General features: G+C 37.5%; 1 protein-coding gene across 1 annotated transcript in view; it reads right to left on the bottom strand.

Annotated features, from left to right (window-relative positions):
- Positions 1-20992, bottom strand: part of LOC150105438 (uncharacterized) — a 458416-nt gene that overhangs the window by 157594 nt on the left and 279830 nt on the right. Inside the window, exon 6 of the mRNA XM_090393963.1 lies at positions 13188-13236. Coding sequence (XP_090250089.1) covers positions 13188-13236 — 49 coding nt within the window. The remainder of the gene's footprint in view (positions 1-13187; positions 13237-20992) is intronic.

Raw genomic sequence — 20992 nt, 5'->3', positions numbered from 1 at the left:
GCAGCAGTATCCTATTGATGTTTCCCAAACCTCGAGACCTTACATTCTGCTGCATTAAACCGACACCGCCCATTCATTTGTCCATCTATTTAGCTTATTCAAATTCTCTTGCAGGGCTACCATATCTGCACTATTACTAATAATCCTTCCCAGCTTCACATCATCTGCAAACAACCGAATATCCCCTTGCAATCCACTGACAGTGTCGTGATATAAAGGTTAAACAATATAGGTCCCAGTACTGAGTTCACACATACCCTGTGGGACCCCACTTGTAACCCTCTGCCTCCTTGGAACTGCCCTACCATACACAACTCTCTGATACCTATCTAACAGCCAATCCTGAATCCATGTGAAATCAACCAAATCTTAATAAATACGGTTGCATTAAGCTTCCAAAAATTTGGGAAACACTCATCACCAGATGTCCTACTTTATATTCCAGGCCACCTACAACCGCCCTTAGAGGGCGCTCCACCTAGATAGGACTTTAGTGTCACCCACGTGGTTGGGCTTAGTATTGTATGATATTTGTGTTATGTTACATTAGTTATTTATGTAATCCCCGTAGATGTCCTAGTGACTAGGACGAAATATAGGGAGTATTAAATTCTTTTTAATCCTTTCTGAGTGTTGTAAAAAATCCATTAAACCTCGAACATTAAATCCTGAATCCAGTTGACCAATCTGACATGTAGACCCATGTGCTACAACTTAAACATCAACTTATCATGTGGCACCCTGTCAAATGCTTTCACTAGGTCTAAGAAAATGGCAGTATATGCCTTTCCCTCATCTAATGCTCTTGTAACTTTATTAGAAAAGGCTAGCATATTGCTAAAACAAAATCACTCCTTCACAAATCCATGTTGACTCAAGGATAACACCACCCTCATCTGCCCAATGCTGCATACGGTCCCTCACTACTTTCTCCACGATCTTAACTACTGATGACACACAAACTGGCCTATAATTAGACACTTCCAGTCTGCTACTGTTCTGATGCAAAGCCACTATCTTACCTTCCTTCCATTGCATGGGCACCTTTCCTGCAGCCAGACTTTCATTGAAAAGCCAGGTCAAGGGCACTGTCAGTTCCTTAGCACATTCTCTCAAAACTCGTGGTGAAATACCATCCAATCCCATATCTTGACTAACATCCCGAGTACTCAGTATGTGGAACACACTCTCCTCTTGCACCTCTAACCTTCGAACTTGCCCTATCCCTCTGGTATTCAAATTGACTCCTCCAGGATGTAATACTCCAATAAAATGTTCATTCAACAATTCCACTATGTCCTCTGCATCAGTCACTCTATTCCCATTTTTATCCTGCAATATTCTTCCACAGTCATTTCTCCTCCTACTGGCCACAGCTAAAAAATTCACTGGGATTTTCTTTGGATCTTAGGACCAATCTCCTCTCATATTCCAGTTTCGCCTTCCATACCATACTAGTCACTCCTCTGGCCAGTGTCTTATATTCTTCACCTGTCTCTTATATCTCTTCCATAGCCTCTTTTTCGCACATGCAATTCCTGCTTAATATTTTTGTCATCCACTTTACTCCAAATTGTGTCCGCTTCTTCACTCGTGGTATACAACTTACCATTGCTGCTAACAAATATTCTTTCACAATTTCCCACGCACTAATGATATCCTGGCCTTCCAGTTTCTCCCTCCATGAAACTTCCCCAAGTTAGACTATTATTATCACCTGCTTTATAATTCCACATACGTTCTTGTCTCTGATACTTCTGCATGTCTATTCATTTTCCAAGTCAAAACCATATGGTCATTCTCTCTCCAACTGGTGAGAGAGATGTCATCTCAGTTATTATCAACTCTTCTGATGCTATGACCAAATCCAAAACTCTTGAACCTCTTGTTGATATCTAAGACATTTGTCCCTCAAGAATTCTGGAAATTCCATTCCCTTATTGCTACATGCATCTTCCTCTTCCCAATTTATAATGCTGTAGTTAAAATCTCCCATAACAATCATTTTTCTTGCACTTGCCAAACAACTGTCTAAACATCTCCTGGTCCGTACCCTCTGTGCTCCTGGGCCTGTAGCAACACCCCACTAAATATCCTGTCTTGCCCACCTCTACCTCATACCATATGCTTTCAAAATCATTAGTGTCACTGCCTTCCAAAGCCTACACTCTTAGAGAACATAGGTCGTCACTTATCATAAGCAGTACTCCACCACCACGCTTTTCCTTCCTATCCTGCCGAAAAATGCTGTACCCAGCGACTTCTATTCCTGTTATTCCAGCGACTTCTATATCCTCTTCTGTCAACCATATCTCAGTGTCCCAATAATTTTTGGCCAGGCTGATGCTATATGCACCACCAATTCCAGATATTTCCTTATTCCAGATACTCCTGGCATTGGTATAAAGCATATAATTGCCATTGTTTCTATACCCAGCATTATCCCCTCTAGACTCCACTGGGCTCAGTGTTACTTGATGTCATTCCCCCCCCCTTCTCCCAAGTACCCATTCCCAGATGGGATGTAGAATTGACCCTTGGTGGAGATTTATTATTGGACATGTCATTAATAAAAGATCTTGAAATGATGGTAGATAAGGATCTGAAATTTAGAGGATATATTGCCAAAACTGTGAGGACAACAATGAATTCTAGAAATGATGCAGAGGAAAGAATCCATAGGCAACTGACTAAGGTAATTTTTGATCTCTGGAATTGAAGAAGTTTTTCATAAAATGGTGGGAGAACAAGGAATGAGAAGCAGGTTAGATTTTTTTTTTTTTTTGCATGGAGAGCTGTGAATGATTAGAATGTATTGCCTAAGAGCATGATATCTGCAGAGAATTTGCATGTGTTTAAAGTGTTGTATGACAAAAGAGACCTCTTCGATGAGTCTGTGACTGCATGGAGTGTTGGGATAACAATACATCTCCATAGAGCCTCCATAGCTCAGTTAGTATAGACAAAGCCCTTTGGTTGGAAAGATGTAGATTAGATTCCTGTCCATTAGAAGAGAAACCTTTATCTGGTCTCTTTTGACTAAGAGGTAAGTCAGCAGTTTCTTTTAAAAAAGGCAGTAGTGGTGTTGGAACTAGCATATGTGGAAAAATATTTAATAACTCATAGTACAGAATACTGGAAAATTAATTCTAAATGGGGAAACACGATATTGATATCTCAAGCTTCAGTGCAGGCAATAGTGCTCAGGAAATGAGTGTTTGCTGAAAGAGTTATGAGTAATGAACAATGGCAGTATACATTGGAATGAAGAGATAGCATCTGAGAATGAGCAAAGTGAATTTCGAGTTCTTGTGAGACAACTATCTTAGGCAGTATGTGAAGTAGAGAATGTGAGGACTGAGAATGTTAGATCTGACTATTTCATTAGAGCATATAATTGTCAGTGGTGGGGGAGTTGCACTTCTCTCCTGTTGGTGAGAGTGATCATCTAGCCACAACCCAGATAATCAAGTGATTATCTGGGTTGTTTCTAGCCATATGAAGACTTTTGCATGAAAAAGGATTTATGTGGAAGTATAAGGCTGGTGATTATGACAAGATTAGAAAACTGTTTGGAGCTATAGCACAGAATGAGGAGTTGAGCAGAAAGGAAATAAACACTGCTTAGGAACTGATAAAGAAATACCTAACAGTGTGAATATATTTCAAATATCAAAAGGCTAAATAAGCTGGCATAAAATGGATGAAAGAGAGAATTAAGCATGAAATCTGGAAGAAGGCACTTTGGACAAGCAGCACAAGATGAATAATGATAATAATTAGTTGCACAAAGAGTATAAAGAGCAAGCTAGGATGACTCAGTAGATAAAGACAGCAAAAGTACAGTACGAGCCGAAATTAGCAAATAAGGCCAAGAAAAATCCTCAGGAGATTTTTTTTTCAATATGTGGCTAGCAAAAAGAAGAATGATTATGGTAAGATGATGTTAATAGATCAAAGTGGGAGACTGGCAACCACTACAGAAGGCACTGTATGTATTCAGTGAGCAGTCAATCAGGGTGTTTCATCCTCATTGTAAAATCAAAAGCTCAAGTGTAGAGAATGAAATAAGAGAAGACTGAATGATGAGTGAGCAAGAGGTATTACCTTGATGGACCTGTGATTTCAGTCAGGATTTCTCCATGACTGCAGTTTGTAAAGAGTCCAGCTATTCCTGTCTTGAGCCTTTCTTCTCCATTTTCTTCCAACTTTCTTGATCATTGGGTCTTCCCAACTTAAGACCGGTCTTACAAGTTTTCTTTTGGCATCTCTTGGATACCAATTTGTTACACTGACTGTCCATCTGTTCTTTTTTAGATTGCTTTTATTACATCTTCGAGTCCAGACTTCTTCCTGATTTCTGTGTGTCTTACGTGTCCATTTTATTTATATTACACATTCTTCTTTCTATTGCATGTTGAGTTATTAAGCTTTGTTCTTCTTTTAAAGTTGTGTTCCATGTTTCACTGCCATAAGCTAATGCTGGTAGGATTTGACTATTGAAAAGATGGGCTCTTATTTCTATGCCTGTTTTGGTTGGTAATTGTTGATTTTATTTTGTTCACAGCCATCCTAGCAGCTCTTTTTCTTCTTGCTATTTCATTTGATATGTCATTATTCATTTTTATGGACTGTCCGAGGTATACGTAATCTTCAACTTTTTCGATGATGTGGGATTCTAGAGTGATCGTATAATCTAAGCAAGAGGTATACGAGGAGTTAAGCAAGCTAGATGTCAATAAGGCAATAGGACTTGAGATATCACCACATGTATTAAGAGAATGTTCCATGGAGTTAACATCAGCTTTGGCATACCTGTTTAACAACAGTGTTCCAATAGCACAAGTCTCAAAAGTGTGGAAAGAAGGCAAAATTGTTCCATTTTATAAAGGTGATAAGGAACAAAAGGCAGTTCTGGATAGCTGAAGTATAGTTAAAGTACTGGAGAGATTAACGAGAGCTTGAATACAAAAGTGGGTTGATAACGGTGATATTCTTTGTGCTTGTCAGATTGGGTTTGTTAAAGGGAGGTCGTGGTTTACCAAACTTACTTAAATACTATAACAAGGCAAACTAATGTACTAGACAAGGGAGATGCACGTACAGTAGTATACTTAGATTTTGCAAAGATTTTTTGCTTTTGACAGATTGCCATGCCACAAGTTTGTCATTAAACTAAAGCAGATGGGATTGGATAACAGACTAATCAGTTGGATAGATGACTGACTATCAGATAGGTATCAGCATGTTGTGTAAAGAGAGGAATCACTATCCCAGAAGATTCACTAGTGGTGAGCCACAGAAATCTGTTTTGGAACCAATTGTTATTTAATTTGTATATTAAATGATATTGATTTGGCTGGTTATATACAACTGTTCATAGTGGCCGCAAAACTAAGGCGAGTGATGAAGAATCAGGCAAATGTGGCTTTACAGAAAGACATGAATAAACTGCATAAGTGAGCAACAGTATGAACTGTCAATTCAATGTTCCAAAGTAAGGTTCTGAAATTTGTAAGGAACAATGGGATGCCCAGTATACACTTGGTGGGGAAATTTTGAGGAGACAGGAGACCTTGGAGTGAGGTGGACAAGGATCTGAAGTTCAGAGATCCCAAAGCGCAAGTTGTGAAGTCAACACATTAGATTATGGCAAGGATGTGGAGGACATTAACATGCAGAAATAAAGAGGTTCTGGTTACATTGTATAAGGTCTTGATCAGGCCTTGTATGAATTATTGCGCACAGATTTGGTCACCTGGTTTTCATATGATGAGGATATACTGGAAAGGATCACGAGAAGACTGACAAGGTGGTAACTGGAAAGGGTCGAGAAGAGAATGACAAGGTGGTAACTGATGTTTGGAATGTGGGATATGAGAACAGATTGAAGGAATGCAGTTTGTAAAGCCTTGGAAATAGGAAGAGGGGATATGATTGAGAGATTTAAGTTTGTAAAGGGTTGTTACCAGGTTAATGTGGAAGAAATTTTTCATAGAATGGGAGAAAGAGGATATACTTAGACACTATATAAGGAAGATGTTAGCAGGTTCTTTGCATATAGAGTGGTTGGAGAGTAGAATGTATTGCCTAACATTCTGGTGAATGCAGATACATTGAGTCTTAACTCCACAGAGGTCTAGTGCTAATAATGAGATACTTATGTTTCAACCTGACAAAGTCATAAAAATCCAAAATTTCTGGGATGTGACATATAGGATTTCCTGTATGTATCAGTTTGCAGTTAAAAACTTATTATATATGATAAATTACATTCTTGCTTTAATCCTCTACCAAGAAACATAAGCAAATATATATAAAAGTTCACATGCAGATCATCAGCATCAAATTCCTGACATGTACCCTCAAGGGTTGTACAGGATATGATAATACTATATGAAAAATTTACATCATTACTAACTTCCTATCTACAATTTTCCTCCAAATCAGTCTTATCTGTCAAGACTCCAACATTATCAGATCTTATATTTCTATCATCTAAGGCACTTTGTACCATATCAATCCACCTATATCTTGGTCTTCCTCTGGGTCGTTTTCCTGCCAACCTGGCAGAGAACACTTGCTTTGCAAATCTTTCCTCGCCCATTCTGTTTAAGTGACCATACCACTTGAGATTAGCTCTGCTAATGCATTCCTGGATGCTGACAATGTCAAGTTCTTTCCTAATATCCTCATTTTTAATATACCATTAATGCCATCTGTTCAGGCTTCTAATCTTTCTCAGGACTCTCGTATCTGCGGTCTCCAGTCTTTGATCAAGTGTTTTACTTCTGACCCAGCTCTTAGATCCATAAGTTAAAATTGGTTTGAACACTGTCTTGTATACAGCTAATTTAGTGTTCCGACTAATTTCTATCTTATTCCATATGAATTTATTCAATTGACTGATTACCATACCAGCTTTGTTGATTCTGTTGTCTATTTCCATATTTTATTTACCATCTTAACTAAAAATAGTGCCTAAGTAGCTGAAATGTTTTACTTGTTCCACAGGTTCCCCGTTCACAACACAGTTGACATTTTCAACAATTCTACCTATTTTCATTGTCTTTGTCATGCTGATCTTCATACCATATCTATTACAACAGTTATTCAATTTAGTGAGGGAATCTTGCAAACTTGTAGCGGATTTATTTAGAAGTATAACATCTTCCGCATACAGCAAAGAGCTGACATTAACATCTCCAATTTTGATATCATGTTTAATACCACTTTCCTTCATAATGTGATCCATATAGATAATGAATAACAGAGGGGATAATGTACATCCTTGTCTCACACCAGATTTAACATTAAATCTGGTGTGAGCCAAGGAAGGAAAGAAGTTCTTTAAGTACAGGAAGATGTACTTCCTTCAATTCTAACTGCTGACTTACAACTCAAATAAAGACTAAGTATTGCTTGATATAATGCCCCATTGACACCATATAACTGTAGCGTATTGAATAGCTTCTCTCTTGGTGCCTTGTCATATGCCTTTTCCAGATCCACAAAACTTAAATACAGATCTTTGTTATATTCCCATGCTTTCTCAACTATTTGTCGTAAAGTGAAGATTTGATACTGACAGCCTCTATTTGGCCTGAATCCAAGCTTGTTCTTCACCAAGCTTTTCTTCCACAATTCTTCTCAACAGTTTCTAAAGTATACTTGCATAGATCTTGCCAGGAACTGAGTAGGGAAATACCTCTGTAATTCTCACATTCAGTTTTATTTCCCTTTTTATATATGGGTACTATTAGAGCTCTACTCCAATCATTGGGAATTCATCCCTCTGTCCAGGCTTTCTGAACTATGTAGCCACTGTAAGACTTTTAAACCACCATACTTCAGAATTTCTGGTCGAATATCATCTACTCCTGCTGCCTTTCCACATTTCAAGCCTTTGATGGCTTTTTCAACTTCGAGTATGGATATGTATTGCTGACTGTATGCCTGTTAAGTATTTTTTACCACTGTGCTATCACTGCTCGTTTCATTTAGCAATTTTTTGAAGTAATCACTCCATACTTCAAAGATATCTTTTTCTCCTGTTTTCATGTCACCTTTATGATCTCTAACTTCTTTTACACCTTCTTGATATTTATTTTCTATGTTCTTGCCAAAGTCGTCCCATGACTTTTGTTTAGCTAGTTTTATAGCGTTTCGCTTTCTTACATTTGTCTGTGTATTCTCTAAGAGCAAAAGCCGACTTATTTGCCAGGAACTTTTGATATGCTTTCTTTTCTTTCACTGCCTCTTTAACTTCCTGTGTCCACCATGGAGTTCTGATTTTTCTATCCTTACAAACAACCTCACCACATGCCTCTCTGGCTGAATCAATCAGGGTTTTCTTTAAGGCTTGGTTCCTGTTCTCAAACTCTTTCATATTTATTTCAATAATCTTTGTGTATTTTAGTCTACAGTTGACATATGAGAGCTGCTCAACTTTCATTCGCTTTAAAACTTTCTTACATGTTATTCTTTTCAATATTAAATTGAATTTTATCCTGCTCAAGACTAAATAGTGATCACTTCCAATTTCAAATCCTCTGTACACTCTGGTGTCCTGCACCAGGGAGAAAACATCACTATCAACAATAACATAGTCAATGAGACTTTTCTTATTCCTTGCCTCTTCTCTCCATGTGAATTTATGCACATTTTTCATGTTGGAACATGGTGTTAGTAATAACCAGTCCATGTCCTGAGCAGAAATCCAACAGATACTTGCCATTATTATTAGCTTTGCTCTTTTCTCCAAATTTTCCCAAAATATTTTGTATGTCTGACAATCGTTTCCTACTCTGCTATTTAGATCCCCAACAAGAACCAACTTTTCTTTTTTATTGTGTCAGTTGCTTTTTCTAAAACATCAAAAGATTTCCTCCACTTTTACCTTAGTAGAACCTTCTGTTGGACCATAGGCACAAATAAGTCTCATTGTCCAATTCCCCATTCTGATATTTGCCTACATCACTCTATTTGAGACGGCCTGCCATTCAAGAAGATTAGCCTTGTATTTTGTGTTGAATACTATGGCTACATCTTTTCCTTGATTGTCATTTCCTGAGTATAACATTTTGTATTTATTGCACAGAAAGATCTCACCAGTTTTTTGTCTTTTTTGTTTCAGTCACTCCTATTATGTCGATCTGGTACTTATCTAATTCTTCAGCTAGCTCCATTTCTTTGCCATTCAGGCTTCTTATGTTGAATAGTACCAATCTTTAACTCTGGTGATGTTGAGTTGGGGTGTGCTTTCAGATTTGTTTCAGTAGTTCACATGCAGAATAGTTTCACAACCAGTCTACTTTTATATAGCACTGTTGACATCACATTGTCTTAAATCCCACAACAAAAAGCACACTTCCTTTCAGACATGTATAAATGCCTATGCATTATGGGAAGGGTCATTACCCAGATTGGTGTCATCAATGAAAATGCCAAGAAATTATGTTCTTCATTTCATCCTTTATTCAAGTGTAAGCAAACAATGTTTGCACGTGAAATATCTTCATGACTAGGCTACTTGTATATAGAGGCTAATGACTTTGCATTGATTGCCATAATACTGCATAATACAAAGCACACACCCTTTCAGATGTGTATAATGCTATGCATTATGGGAAGAGCCACTATTCAGACTGGTTTCTACCATTGAAGTTTAATCAGTAGTAGCCAGATCCAAAAGAGATACCAAGGTTGAAGTAATTCAAAGTCATATTTTCCCATACACAAGTATGTCAAAAGGTGTCATACCTTATTATTAAATACTCTGGATTCTTTAATCCAGGGTATTTTAATAATAAGGTATGACACCATTTAGTTGTTGATAGGTTTTTTCACTTTGTTATACTATACATTAAAGATGCCAAGAAATTATATGCCTATATAAAATGGTGCGATGTGAAGTCAGTAGCTCTATATACAAGTAGCCAAGTAGTCAAGTCCTGGTTAAATCCTTTATCCAGGTGTAAGTTTTGCTTACACCTGGATAAAGGATTTAACCAGGAATATAATAATTTCTTGCCAACCAAGTGAAAACACTTTCAACATCTCTAATCTACAGTATTTTAATAATAAAATGCTACACCTTTTTACTACTTGTATATGGGATAAATATCACATCTACAGGCCTTTGCCTGCCACCAAGTGGAATCACAGCCGAGTTTCCTGTTCTGGAGTGATTCAGGTTAGGAGGAACGAGTTTAGCAGTGATCCTTTGGGGTCGCTCAAGTGAGATTTAGAGTGATCTTGTAGAATAACAGGGCAGCTCAGCTGTACATAAATTAAACTGCCATAGCAATCAACATCTCAGATTGCACTAAGGTAGAGAACATTGTAGTTGGTCAGGGAAACATGAGAAATCCATCATATGCAGTGTCAAATTATTATGGGAGAAGGGTGTGGCAGTGATCAGGGTTCCTCATTCAAACTGAGAAGTCTGGTGGAACTGGTGCAAAAATGTGGGGCACCTTCTAATTCAAACTTTGACTTTAATTACAGGGTCTAGAAAGAAGACATATCTGCAACATTTCTGGATAATGCAATGATTCCTATATAATGTCAAATTTCATGTCCTTGCAACACAGCAAATACACCGTGCTAATGCAGGCATTACTATGAGGAAAATTATGATGAACTTTATTAGCTAGCAGAATCCTTATTTCTAACCTACAGGAATGAACTGAAATGTTGACCACAAGCCTAGCCGGTATATCCAGTATACTGTTCGTCATGTTGAAAGAATTGCTGAAAAATGCAAATGCTTATCATAGACCAGTGGAGAATATGCCTAGAATGGCAGAAAGTGATCAGAATCAGCAGAGGATTGCACAGGATTGAGGGTGACATTTAAGATTCGTTGTAGTGTAGACTGGTAATGGAAGAGAGAAAAACGAAACAATAGCTGTGGCTGTTGTTTCGTTTGCTGTTGCAATTGCAGAGTTAGCTGTTCTAAGTAAAGTAACCTGCTTTGATGCAGCATTGGAGAGAAAATATCACTGTCGATAAATATTAGTACATTTATATCACATGTGACAAGATTTTAAGAATATTTCTTAATATATTCTAAAAAATGTAAATATTTTAAGAATGAGTTTGAGCAGGTGACACATACATACTGAACAGAGGCAAACATTAAGTTCACAATCTTTCTAATGACGTTTTTTTTTTTTACTTCAGAATTCCCAAGTGATGTTGAAAAAAAACCTTGATCTTGTAGAATAACAGGGCAGCTCAAATAAAGTACACTTGGACATCCAACGGCATATATTTATTTTATTTTTACGTGAATCCTGCCAATTAAAGATTATAAATACATTAGCACTGTGGGCAAACTAAGAACTAGATAATGCAGAAACTCTGCTCTCGAAACCACATGTGGTATTTTTTTCAAGCTTCCAAGAAACAAAAACAGAGTTCTTACACTGTATACAAATCATTACGTAATAAAATTATGAGTTTCACTTTATATTTGTAATGTATGACAGAGGCAATAATTTAAATGAAATAATGTATAAATAAGCTATATTAATGAAGAACCTGATAAAATTCTTCAAACACCAAGCAACTAATACACTGGTATTCAAAACCTAAGGATGAACACTATTTCTGAAGATAACAACCACTAATTCAGATGAATCAACTTGTGGCATTTTGTGTAACTGATGATTCCGGGTATAAAGTGGGTACTCGTTCAAATTTTCAAATCACATGCAAAAGGGGTCATGTGGTAGCACTCAACAGGATAAAAGGCAAAGGCTGTGCTAAGCAAATCGTGTTTGAAGGAAAGTTGTTTTTGTGAATGAATAAAGTTGCAAACCTGGATGTAATGTAAAACTTGTAATATAAAATTCTAATGTCTTAAAGACACTTAGATGATTTCACATGGGGAAAATTTATTGGAAAGCTTGAAGAAGATTGCAAAATTACTGGTATTGCCAGAGAGTTTGGAATCTCACATAACAATGCATCCAGGCTTTGGGCAGCATTTCAAACCAATGGAATGTGTTCCAGATGTTTGCTAAGAAGTCGCACTCATTCTACCATTAAGCATGAAGACAGATTTTTGATTATAACAGCAAAACGTAATTTACACACCATAGCAAGTCAGCCCCATTCAAGCACAGGTACACAGATATCTCAACAAACTGTGACAAGATGTCTGCAGCAAGTAAGCCTATACATCCAAAGGCATTTGGTCTGTGTCCCTTTATCCAGAGCTCATCATAGGGCACATTTTCAGTGGTGTTGTATCCATAGAAATTGAACAAGACACCAACGGACTAATGTCCTCTTTACAAATGAGTTGTTTTAGTGTTTTCTTTAATTCTACGCAACACTTGATCTGGCAAGAAAGTGGTGCTGCTTACCATCGTGAGAATGTTCTTGAAAGGGATAGATACAGCGGTGCTCAGGTCATGGTGTGGGAAGGCATTATGCTTAACGGACGCACTGAGCTACAAGTATTGGAAAAAAGGATTATGACTACTGAACGATATTGCTCTGAAGGAGGAGTGGGCCAGTTTGCCTCAGGAAAAAAGGATTATGACTGGTGAACGATATTGCTCTGAAGGAGGAGTGGGCCAGTTTGCCTCAAGAACTCCTGAATCACTTGGACCTAAGCACCAAGTGGTTCAGGAGTTATATGATGTTGGGACAGCTGCATTGCAGTTCAGGGAGGATAAATTCCATACTGAAATGTCTCTCCACAGTTATCTGTAAGCACTATACATTAATTCTTTAACTACGTCCTTAGGAAATTTGCAACTTTTGCCAAAAACACACTGCAATTTAATTTGTACGAAGAAGTTTATAATACATTTTTTGTATAATAAAATTTATTAGTATGCTGGCAATAAATTTATGTCCTCATTTGGGTGTATAAGGAAAATTTTTTTCATATACAGGTTAAATATGTAGTTTATCCTTAGCTTTTGTACACCAGTGTACATGATTATTCATAGATATTAATATGGAGTAACATTCAAATAAAATGCACGGGTTAAGGTGATGTGTACAATGAATGGTGGGAATGACATGATAGGTCAAAACAATTCAAGCTGACTTCTTGCAATGAATTATTAATAAATCACGGCAAAAGAACAGCAATATAAAAATCTATTTGGAATTTACATTTTTTCACACAAGCTACACAACTACTCTTATTCTTATAAACTTACCTAAGTCTTCTATATCAATCCTACCATGCAATGGATCAGAGCCTTGAAGCTAGAAGTGAAAATACATAAATGATAACTGAAGTATTTATTTAATAGATCAGAGGTTCCCAACTGGTGGAGCATATCCAAACTTCAAATGTGGCAGGAAATTTACCTGAGTAACAGCAAGGTTTGTAAAAAAAATGCATTTACCATTTAAATGATGGAAGATCAATTTTGCTGTCTGATGTAAGACCACTGCTACTACTTACTGATGACAAGAAATGGCTCAAGATTTGCATTTGATCTCTAGAGCAGTTTCCAGATTATATAATCTGGAACCCACTTAGAAAAGGTGGGCAACTTCAGTGAGTAGGAATTACATCTAAAAAATTAATATACTAACTTCAATACCACTTATTTCTGGTTATTATGTTATGTTTAGTTTTTTTTTTTTGCTCTTCTATTTTTGACTCTTATTTGCTTCATTATAATATTCATAATAATAATAATAATAATTATTATTATGATTAAACTTCAATAAAGTTCTGATTACCAGAATATGTGAACTTTACTAGTGCCACAATGAAGTTTATTCAGTATTACATAATACAAAAAAAAAAAGTTGGGAACCACTGAAATACATGAGCAAATTTAAAAAAAGTGCATATATTAACAGTATCTCATTACAACAAGGAATTTTTTTAAACACTTGAAAAGTTAAAAGCCTTCCTCCTTTGTAGGAAGGGAACATGCTGCTAACGATATTGGATGACATGAATCCAGGTGTTTAGACCTATGATTGTAGTACTAGTAACAGTATTTCATGTGGCAGTGAATTTGAGGCCATCTGGTATGAGGTGCAATCTAATAAGATCAATTACATAGTGGGGTGTTGTTACAGACTGGATCGGTTATTTGTGATAAAAAAAAATGCATCAAATAGAGATGATAGGTGCAAAAAGAGTAATCATAATGAAAGACTGTATTTATTCTTCTCATGAGATTTTACTGCTACCCAATAAAATCTCATGAGAAGAATGAAACTGAATTTACTGAACTATTGTGAGACAACTTCCATAAGAAGCATGTGATAGAAGGAACTTTAGGTCAAAGAATGTTAGATTTCATTAAGTGTCAGAGGATGTTTCTGTTAAAGAATGAACTATTCTGCCTCTGGTTGGTGACAGTGATCATACAGTACTCACTTAGGAAGTGAATGAGTTAATGAATGTTCCATTCAGAAAAGGTAACATGCCAAACTACAAAGCAGGAAATTATGACCAACTGAGGAGTATAACTAAGTTCCGTGGAATGGGATTGTTGACAGTGCATAGGAAGCATTTTAAAAAATACTTAAATGATGCAATATCGGAATGTGTCCCGAGGGTTTGAAGAATAAACAGGGTAGGAGTCAAACGGGTGATCTTATTAAGCAAGAGATTCATAAGAAACAGATGATGTTGGAAGGAATACTGTGTGCATAAGGATGATGTCCATTATGAAAATTATAAGCAGCAGGCTAGAATAGTCACAACTGTTGTATGGAAAGTCAAGTCTGAGTACGAAAAGAAACTGGCTCTGCAAGCTAAAGACAACCCACAAGAATTCTATTGATATGCTGCAAGTAAAAGAATGAATCAGAAAAAAAAAATAAAAATCAGCTAACGCCTTTTTATTCCCGTATACGGGAGCAGGCAAGGCCATTTAGCCCTATCTAACTTTTGGAGACTGAGTGGGCAGTTCAATCTCCATTGGTACCAATTTGAGATAGATGGCCCAAGGCTATCACTAATTAAGCGGTACACAGTAAAGAGAGACGGCTCGAATGTGCCGCCATCTCATGATCCCTAACACAATATATTTAATGTCTGAAATAATGTGGGTTCTACGGTCGATTTTCTTGAGCTTACGGGATGAAAAACCCGAGTTTCCAGGAGGAAAAACCCACTTGCCCATGCCAGAGATCGACTAACTCGGGAACCAGTGTAAAAAAGGCTTAGAAAAATTTCCTCTAGTCGCCGACTAGACTCGAAACCACGTCTTCCTTTGTGCGGCCAAGCGCCATGGTGTGCAAACGCCACATTCACTGAGCTACACAGGCTCAGAAAGAACCTGTGTAGCTCAGTGGATGTGGCATTTGTTCTGAACTCTGGAAAAGACTCCATACTCTATTTCTGGAATTATGTTCGAAGAGGCATGAAAAAGTGAACACATCTATTGAAAGTGCTGCTATGCAAAAAGTGATGAAGATGATCAAAAAAAATGCTGCAATAATGAGAATGATACTGACCAGCAAAGATAAAGATGTGGTAGTAGTTTTCCATTATATTAAAACCTTGATCAGACAATCATCCCCAATGTGCTCAGATCTGAGTCATCACTGGGATCTGAAGTAGTGAAGAAACTTCAAAGAGAATACAAAAGATAGATAACAAATTATATCAGAACTGTAAAATGCTGGCTTGGGGTGTGATTAAGGGGCATAAAATTTGTACTTTTACAGAAGATGAAACAGTGATGTACATAAGTGCTTCATAAGTATAAACACCAGATGAAAATAAATAATTAAATGATCTTTCTGCTATTTCATTAATTTCCAACTAGCATCCTCAAAGCATAAAATTACAAATATGGCAGAGACACAACACTTAATTACACAAACTATTCAAAATTTAACCAAAAGGGAACTAATGTCCTAATGAGGTTCCCTCTAAGGGCTGGACAAAAAATGAAGTTAATTCAGAAAAGTCAAGGTAAAAGTTATCTTAGAATAACAAGTCCCCCAAATCTTTGGCAAATTAATGTAGCCCTATTTGTTGAGATTGGGATAGTGATTCATAGTTGATGATTATAAAATATCTCTCAGACATTTTAGAAACAACCTCTGTGCAGTACAAGGGTCTTTTTTCCATTTAATCCTCCATGAAGGAATGCAGAGAGCATGGTCTTCCAGTCCTGACTTATCAGGTAGGTGATCATGGGCACAGTTTATATGTTCTTCAAGGTGGATGGATGTTAACAGATATATAGGACAACGTGCAGGCACAAAGAATGTTAGACACTCCAAGATACACAAGAGTATGAGTGAAAGTGCTACCTGGATGTGCAGTTTGAAAGTGGTATAGAGATTTATGGAGAATTTTAGCTATCTTTTCTGATGTACCTTGAATATCCAGGAAGGAAAAAGTTATACTGTGATCTTGTGTGTTAACTATAAGAGAGATGGCGATATGCAATATTTTATCCATTTTAAAAGGGTTGTATCTACTAGCTAAAGTCTTGCTAAGGTACATAATTCAATAACAATGACTGTGTCATTTGAGCAAACTGCACTGGTTTTATCTGTGTGTTTTGAGGATGCCATACTACTGGATGGGTGAGGGTGAAATTGCTATATAAGTATCTTACTGTGTGTCTAGGAAGAGGCAGCAATTATTAGTTATTGTTATAGTGAAGTGCATTTTTGGATGTTGGGCATTTAAGTGTACTACAAAATGTAATGTGCTTAGGGCATGAGCCAAAAAGTAAACATCATCTGCTAGCCAAACTGTTGGTTTATGTGTGTTGAGTGCCTGATTTTCTATAAATTCGATGTAGAAATCATCTAGGGAAAGAGGGGGAGAAGAGAACATTTCTCCTTTCCATGAGAAAGGACTTGAATAATGATAAATTTCAATAAATGACAACTAGGCCTTCTCAGCAAATTGTCGTCTTATGGTCTATCATCCTCCCTTTGTAGCTGGATTGCAAGTTTCTCTTGGATTGTCTAATTTCTTTTAATTGTAGGTATAATGCATGAAATGGTCTCTTTCTCTCCAGAATTTCCAACAAATGCATATGATCCTCAGGAATCTGTTATTTGATCCACCTTCTCCGTTATGTACATGAACTTCTTTCACTGACCTCATATTTCATCCACAATTTTGCTTACGTAGCACTCTCCACTCACCCTACTCATAGGGCAAACCATGCAGTACTTAAGCTCAAGCTTCAAGATCACTAAGTGATGGCCACATGGGTACTTGGGAGAAGGGGGGACGACATTAGGTAATGCTGAGCCCAGTGGAGTCTAGAGGGGGATAATGCTAGGTATAGAAACAGTGGCTTTATACTAATGCCAGGAATATCCAGAATAAAGGAGAGGAATTAGTGGTGCTGAGAGCATCAGCCTGGCCAAAGATTATTGGGATCACTGAGACGTGGTTGACAGAAGAGGATATAATAACAGGAATAGATGTAGCAGGGTACACCATTTTTCAGCAGGATAGGAAGGGACAGCGTGGTGGTGGAGTTATCAAAAGCAGTCATAAGTACCGCTTATAAGTGACGACTTATGTCCTCTAAGAGTAGAGGCTTTTGAAGGCAATAACACTAATGATTTTGAAAGTATATGGTGTGAGGCAGAGGTGGGCAAGACAGGATATTCAGTAGGGTGTTGCTACAAAGCAAGGAGCACAGAAGGTGGGGATCAGGAGATGTTTAGACAGTTGTGCTTGGCAAGTGCAGGAAGAATGACTATTATGGGAGATTTTAACTACAGCATTATAAATTGGGAAGAGGAAGATGCATGTAGCAATAAGGGAATGGAATTTCCAGAATTCTTGAGGGACAAATGTCTTAGATATCAACAAGAGGTTCAAGAGTTTTGGATTTGGTCATAGCATCAGAAGAGTTGATAATAACTGAGATGACATCTCTCTCACCAGTTGGAGAGAGAATGACCATATGGTTTTGACTTGGAAAATGAATAGACATGCAGAAGTATCAGAGACAAGAACATATGTGGAATTATACAGGAAGGTAAATTATAAGTCTTAGATATCAACTTAAGGCAGTTCCATGGAGGGAGGAATTGGAAGACCAGGATATCATTAGTGCTTGCAAAATTGTGAAGGAATATTTGTTAGCAGCAATAGTTAACACACAAGCTGTATTCCACAAGTGAAGAAGAGAACAATTTAGTGTAAAGTGGATGACAAATAATATTAAACAGAAACTGCATGTGAAAAAGAGGCTATGGAAGAGATAAGGAGACAGGTGAAGAGCAGATGCATGAAGAATATAACACACGGGGCAGGAGAGTGACTAGTATGATAAGGAAGGCGAAACTGGAATATGAGAAAACATTGGCCCTAAGATCCAAAAGAAAATCCTAGGGAATTTCTTAGCTATGCGGCCAGTAGGAAAAGAAATGATTGTGGAAGAATGACATTGTGGAATAAAAATGGGAATAGAGTGACTGATGCAGAGGACATAGTGGAATTGTTCAATGAACAATTTATTGGAATATTTCATCCTTGAGGACGAAATTTTAATACTAGAGGGTAAGGCAGGTTTGAGGTTTAGAGATGCAGTAGGAGAGCGTGTTCCATATACTGAGTACTCTAGATGTCAGTAAAGCTGTGGGACTGGATGGTATTTCATCCCGAATTTTGAGAGAATGTGCTAAAGAACCGACAGCTTCTTTGACCTGGCTTTCAATGAAAGTCTAGCTACAGGAAAGGTGCCCAAGGAATGGAAGGAAGGGAAGATAATGCTATTGCATAAAGGCAGTAGCAGAATGGAAGTTTCTAATTATAGGTCAGTTTGTGTGTCATCAATAGTTGTTACAATCTTGGAGAAATTAGTGAGCCACCGTATACAGCATTAGGCAGATGAGGGTAATGTTATCTGTGAGAGTCAACATGGAAGTGTTAAGGAGGAGCTCTTGTTTTAGTAATATGCTAGTTTTATAATAAAGTTACAAGAGCAGTAGATGAGGGAAAGGGTGTCATTTTTTTTGGATTTAGCAGAGGCATTTGACAGGGTACTGCATGATAAGCTGATATTTAAGTTGCAGCACATGGGTCTGGATGTCAGGTTAGTCAACTGGATTCGGAATTGGTTGTCCAATAGGTATCAGAGTTGTGTATGGTAGGGCAGTTTCAAGGAGGCAGAAGATTACAAGTGGGATCCCACAGGGCTCAATACTGGGCCTTATATTGTTTAACCTTTATATCACTGACATTGTCAATGGATTGCAGGGGGATATTCAGTTGTTTGTGGATGATGTGAAGCTGGGAAGATTTATTAGTAATAGTACAGATGTGGTAGCCCCTGCAAGACGATTTGAGTAAGCTAGAAAAATTGGCAAATGAATGGGGTATCGGTTTAATGCAGCAAAATATAAGGTCTTGAGGTTTGGGACACTGCATACTCTATTGGAGGAGTTGTACTGGAGGAAGTAGGGCTGACAAGAGATCTGGGGTTGATGATCGATAGAAACCTGAAATTTAGGGGACATATTGCACTGGTGGCGAAGGTAACACAGAGGATTGCTGCAATAATGGAGAAGGATGCTAACCTGCAGAGATAAAAGAGTTATCATGCTGTTGTATAAGATCCTGATCAGACCACACTTATTGTTCTCAGATTTGGTCCACAGGATTTGAAGGGGATAAAGTAACTGTGGAAAGGCTACAGAGGCAGATAATTCAGAACTGTACAATGTTAGTTACGAGGATCGGCTGAAGGAATGTGGACTGCAGTTTGGTAGATAGAAGAAAGAGAGGTGATATGATTGAGACTTTTAAACTGTTGAGAGGTGGTTACATGGTTGGCACTGGGGAGTTCTTTTGCTTGGCTGAACAGCAAGAATGAGTGATGACAATGGACCATCCCTGGAAGTTATGAAAGAAAGCTGTGAGCAAGAGGGTGGTTGAACCATGGAATGCATTGCCTGATAGAGTGGTGAGAGCGAGAACGGTCAATGAGTGGTATGATAGACTGTGTTTCCTAGGAGGGACCTCCCGCAATGAGTCTTGATAGACTGTTTCCTAGGAAGGACCTCCCACGATAAGTCTTGACTCCATGGAAGCCTGAATAATAATAATCATCCTTCAATGGAAGGCTATCTTAATGGCTCAATGGCTTCAAAACAAAAGCCACTGGTTTTGGAACTATTTCCAAGTTTCTGCATTGTGTCTCTTTAGAGATATTTCAATAGTTGCTGTTCAGCATAATTAATATTCATCATGCCCTCCATTTATGCTAAACTTATAATATATGAAAAACAACATCCTTTAATAGTTGAACTGCTAACAGTGAATCTGCAACTGCCATTTGTCTTTTATTCCATCTACTTTGGTTCTGTTGAACAGCCTTCATCATGAAAATGTTCTCAAAGATTAGAATAGACATGATACTTGAAATAACAGTATGATCTAAATTCAATACAAAACATCACATCTGTATACCTGCAAGAGAGCAAGTCAAGAAAGATGTAATGTTGGATAAGTGAGGAGTTTGTTGTTCAGCCAATACTTCAGCCTCTCTCTCTCTCTCTGTCTCCAGAGCTTGGTGGGTGGAACTGAAATACAGAGATCAGATGGAGTTGGACATTCGAGTCATCAAGGAAGATGACTTCCTTGTATGGGTAACTGGATTTCAGGAAATCAGGATTCAAAAATACAGTCAAAGAGTTCATAACGATTTTTAGAATTGAGAGAGTGGTAGCAATATCAGATGAATAACACAATGAAGAAATCTTAAGCCACAGATGATTATTAAGAAATTCAAGGTTTGCCACTTTTGGCAAGGAACAGAGTGCTTTTGTGCACTCTGTACCCTGCCAAGTGGCAAACCTTGAATTTCTTATTAATTTTCTATGGCTTATGATTTCTTTTCTCCATTGTGTTATTCATCTTCTGTCATTCATATTTTCACTAAGAGTACACAAAAGCACAAGTGCCATCCTTGTAGCAGAAGGAATTATACAGTCAGTTTACATTATTCCTTCTAACAATTAATGCAGACTATGATTATACCTATCAAAAATTTGGTGT

Source organism: Typopeltis vanoorti, chromosome 6, assembly GCF_054136105.1.
Source record: "Typopeltis vanoorti isolate ZY-2024b chromosome 6, IOZ_Tvanoo_1.0, whole genome shotgun sequence".
Lineage (NCBI taxonomy): Eukaryota > Metazoa > Arthropoda > Arachnida > Uropygi > Thelyphonidae > Typopeltis > Typopeltis vanoorti.
Note: the sequence above shows the minus strand (reverse complement) of the source record. Positions and strands in the feature narration are given on the sequence as shown.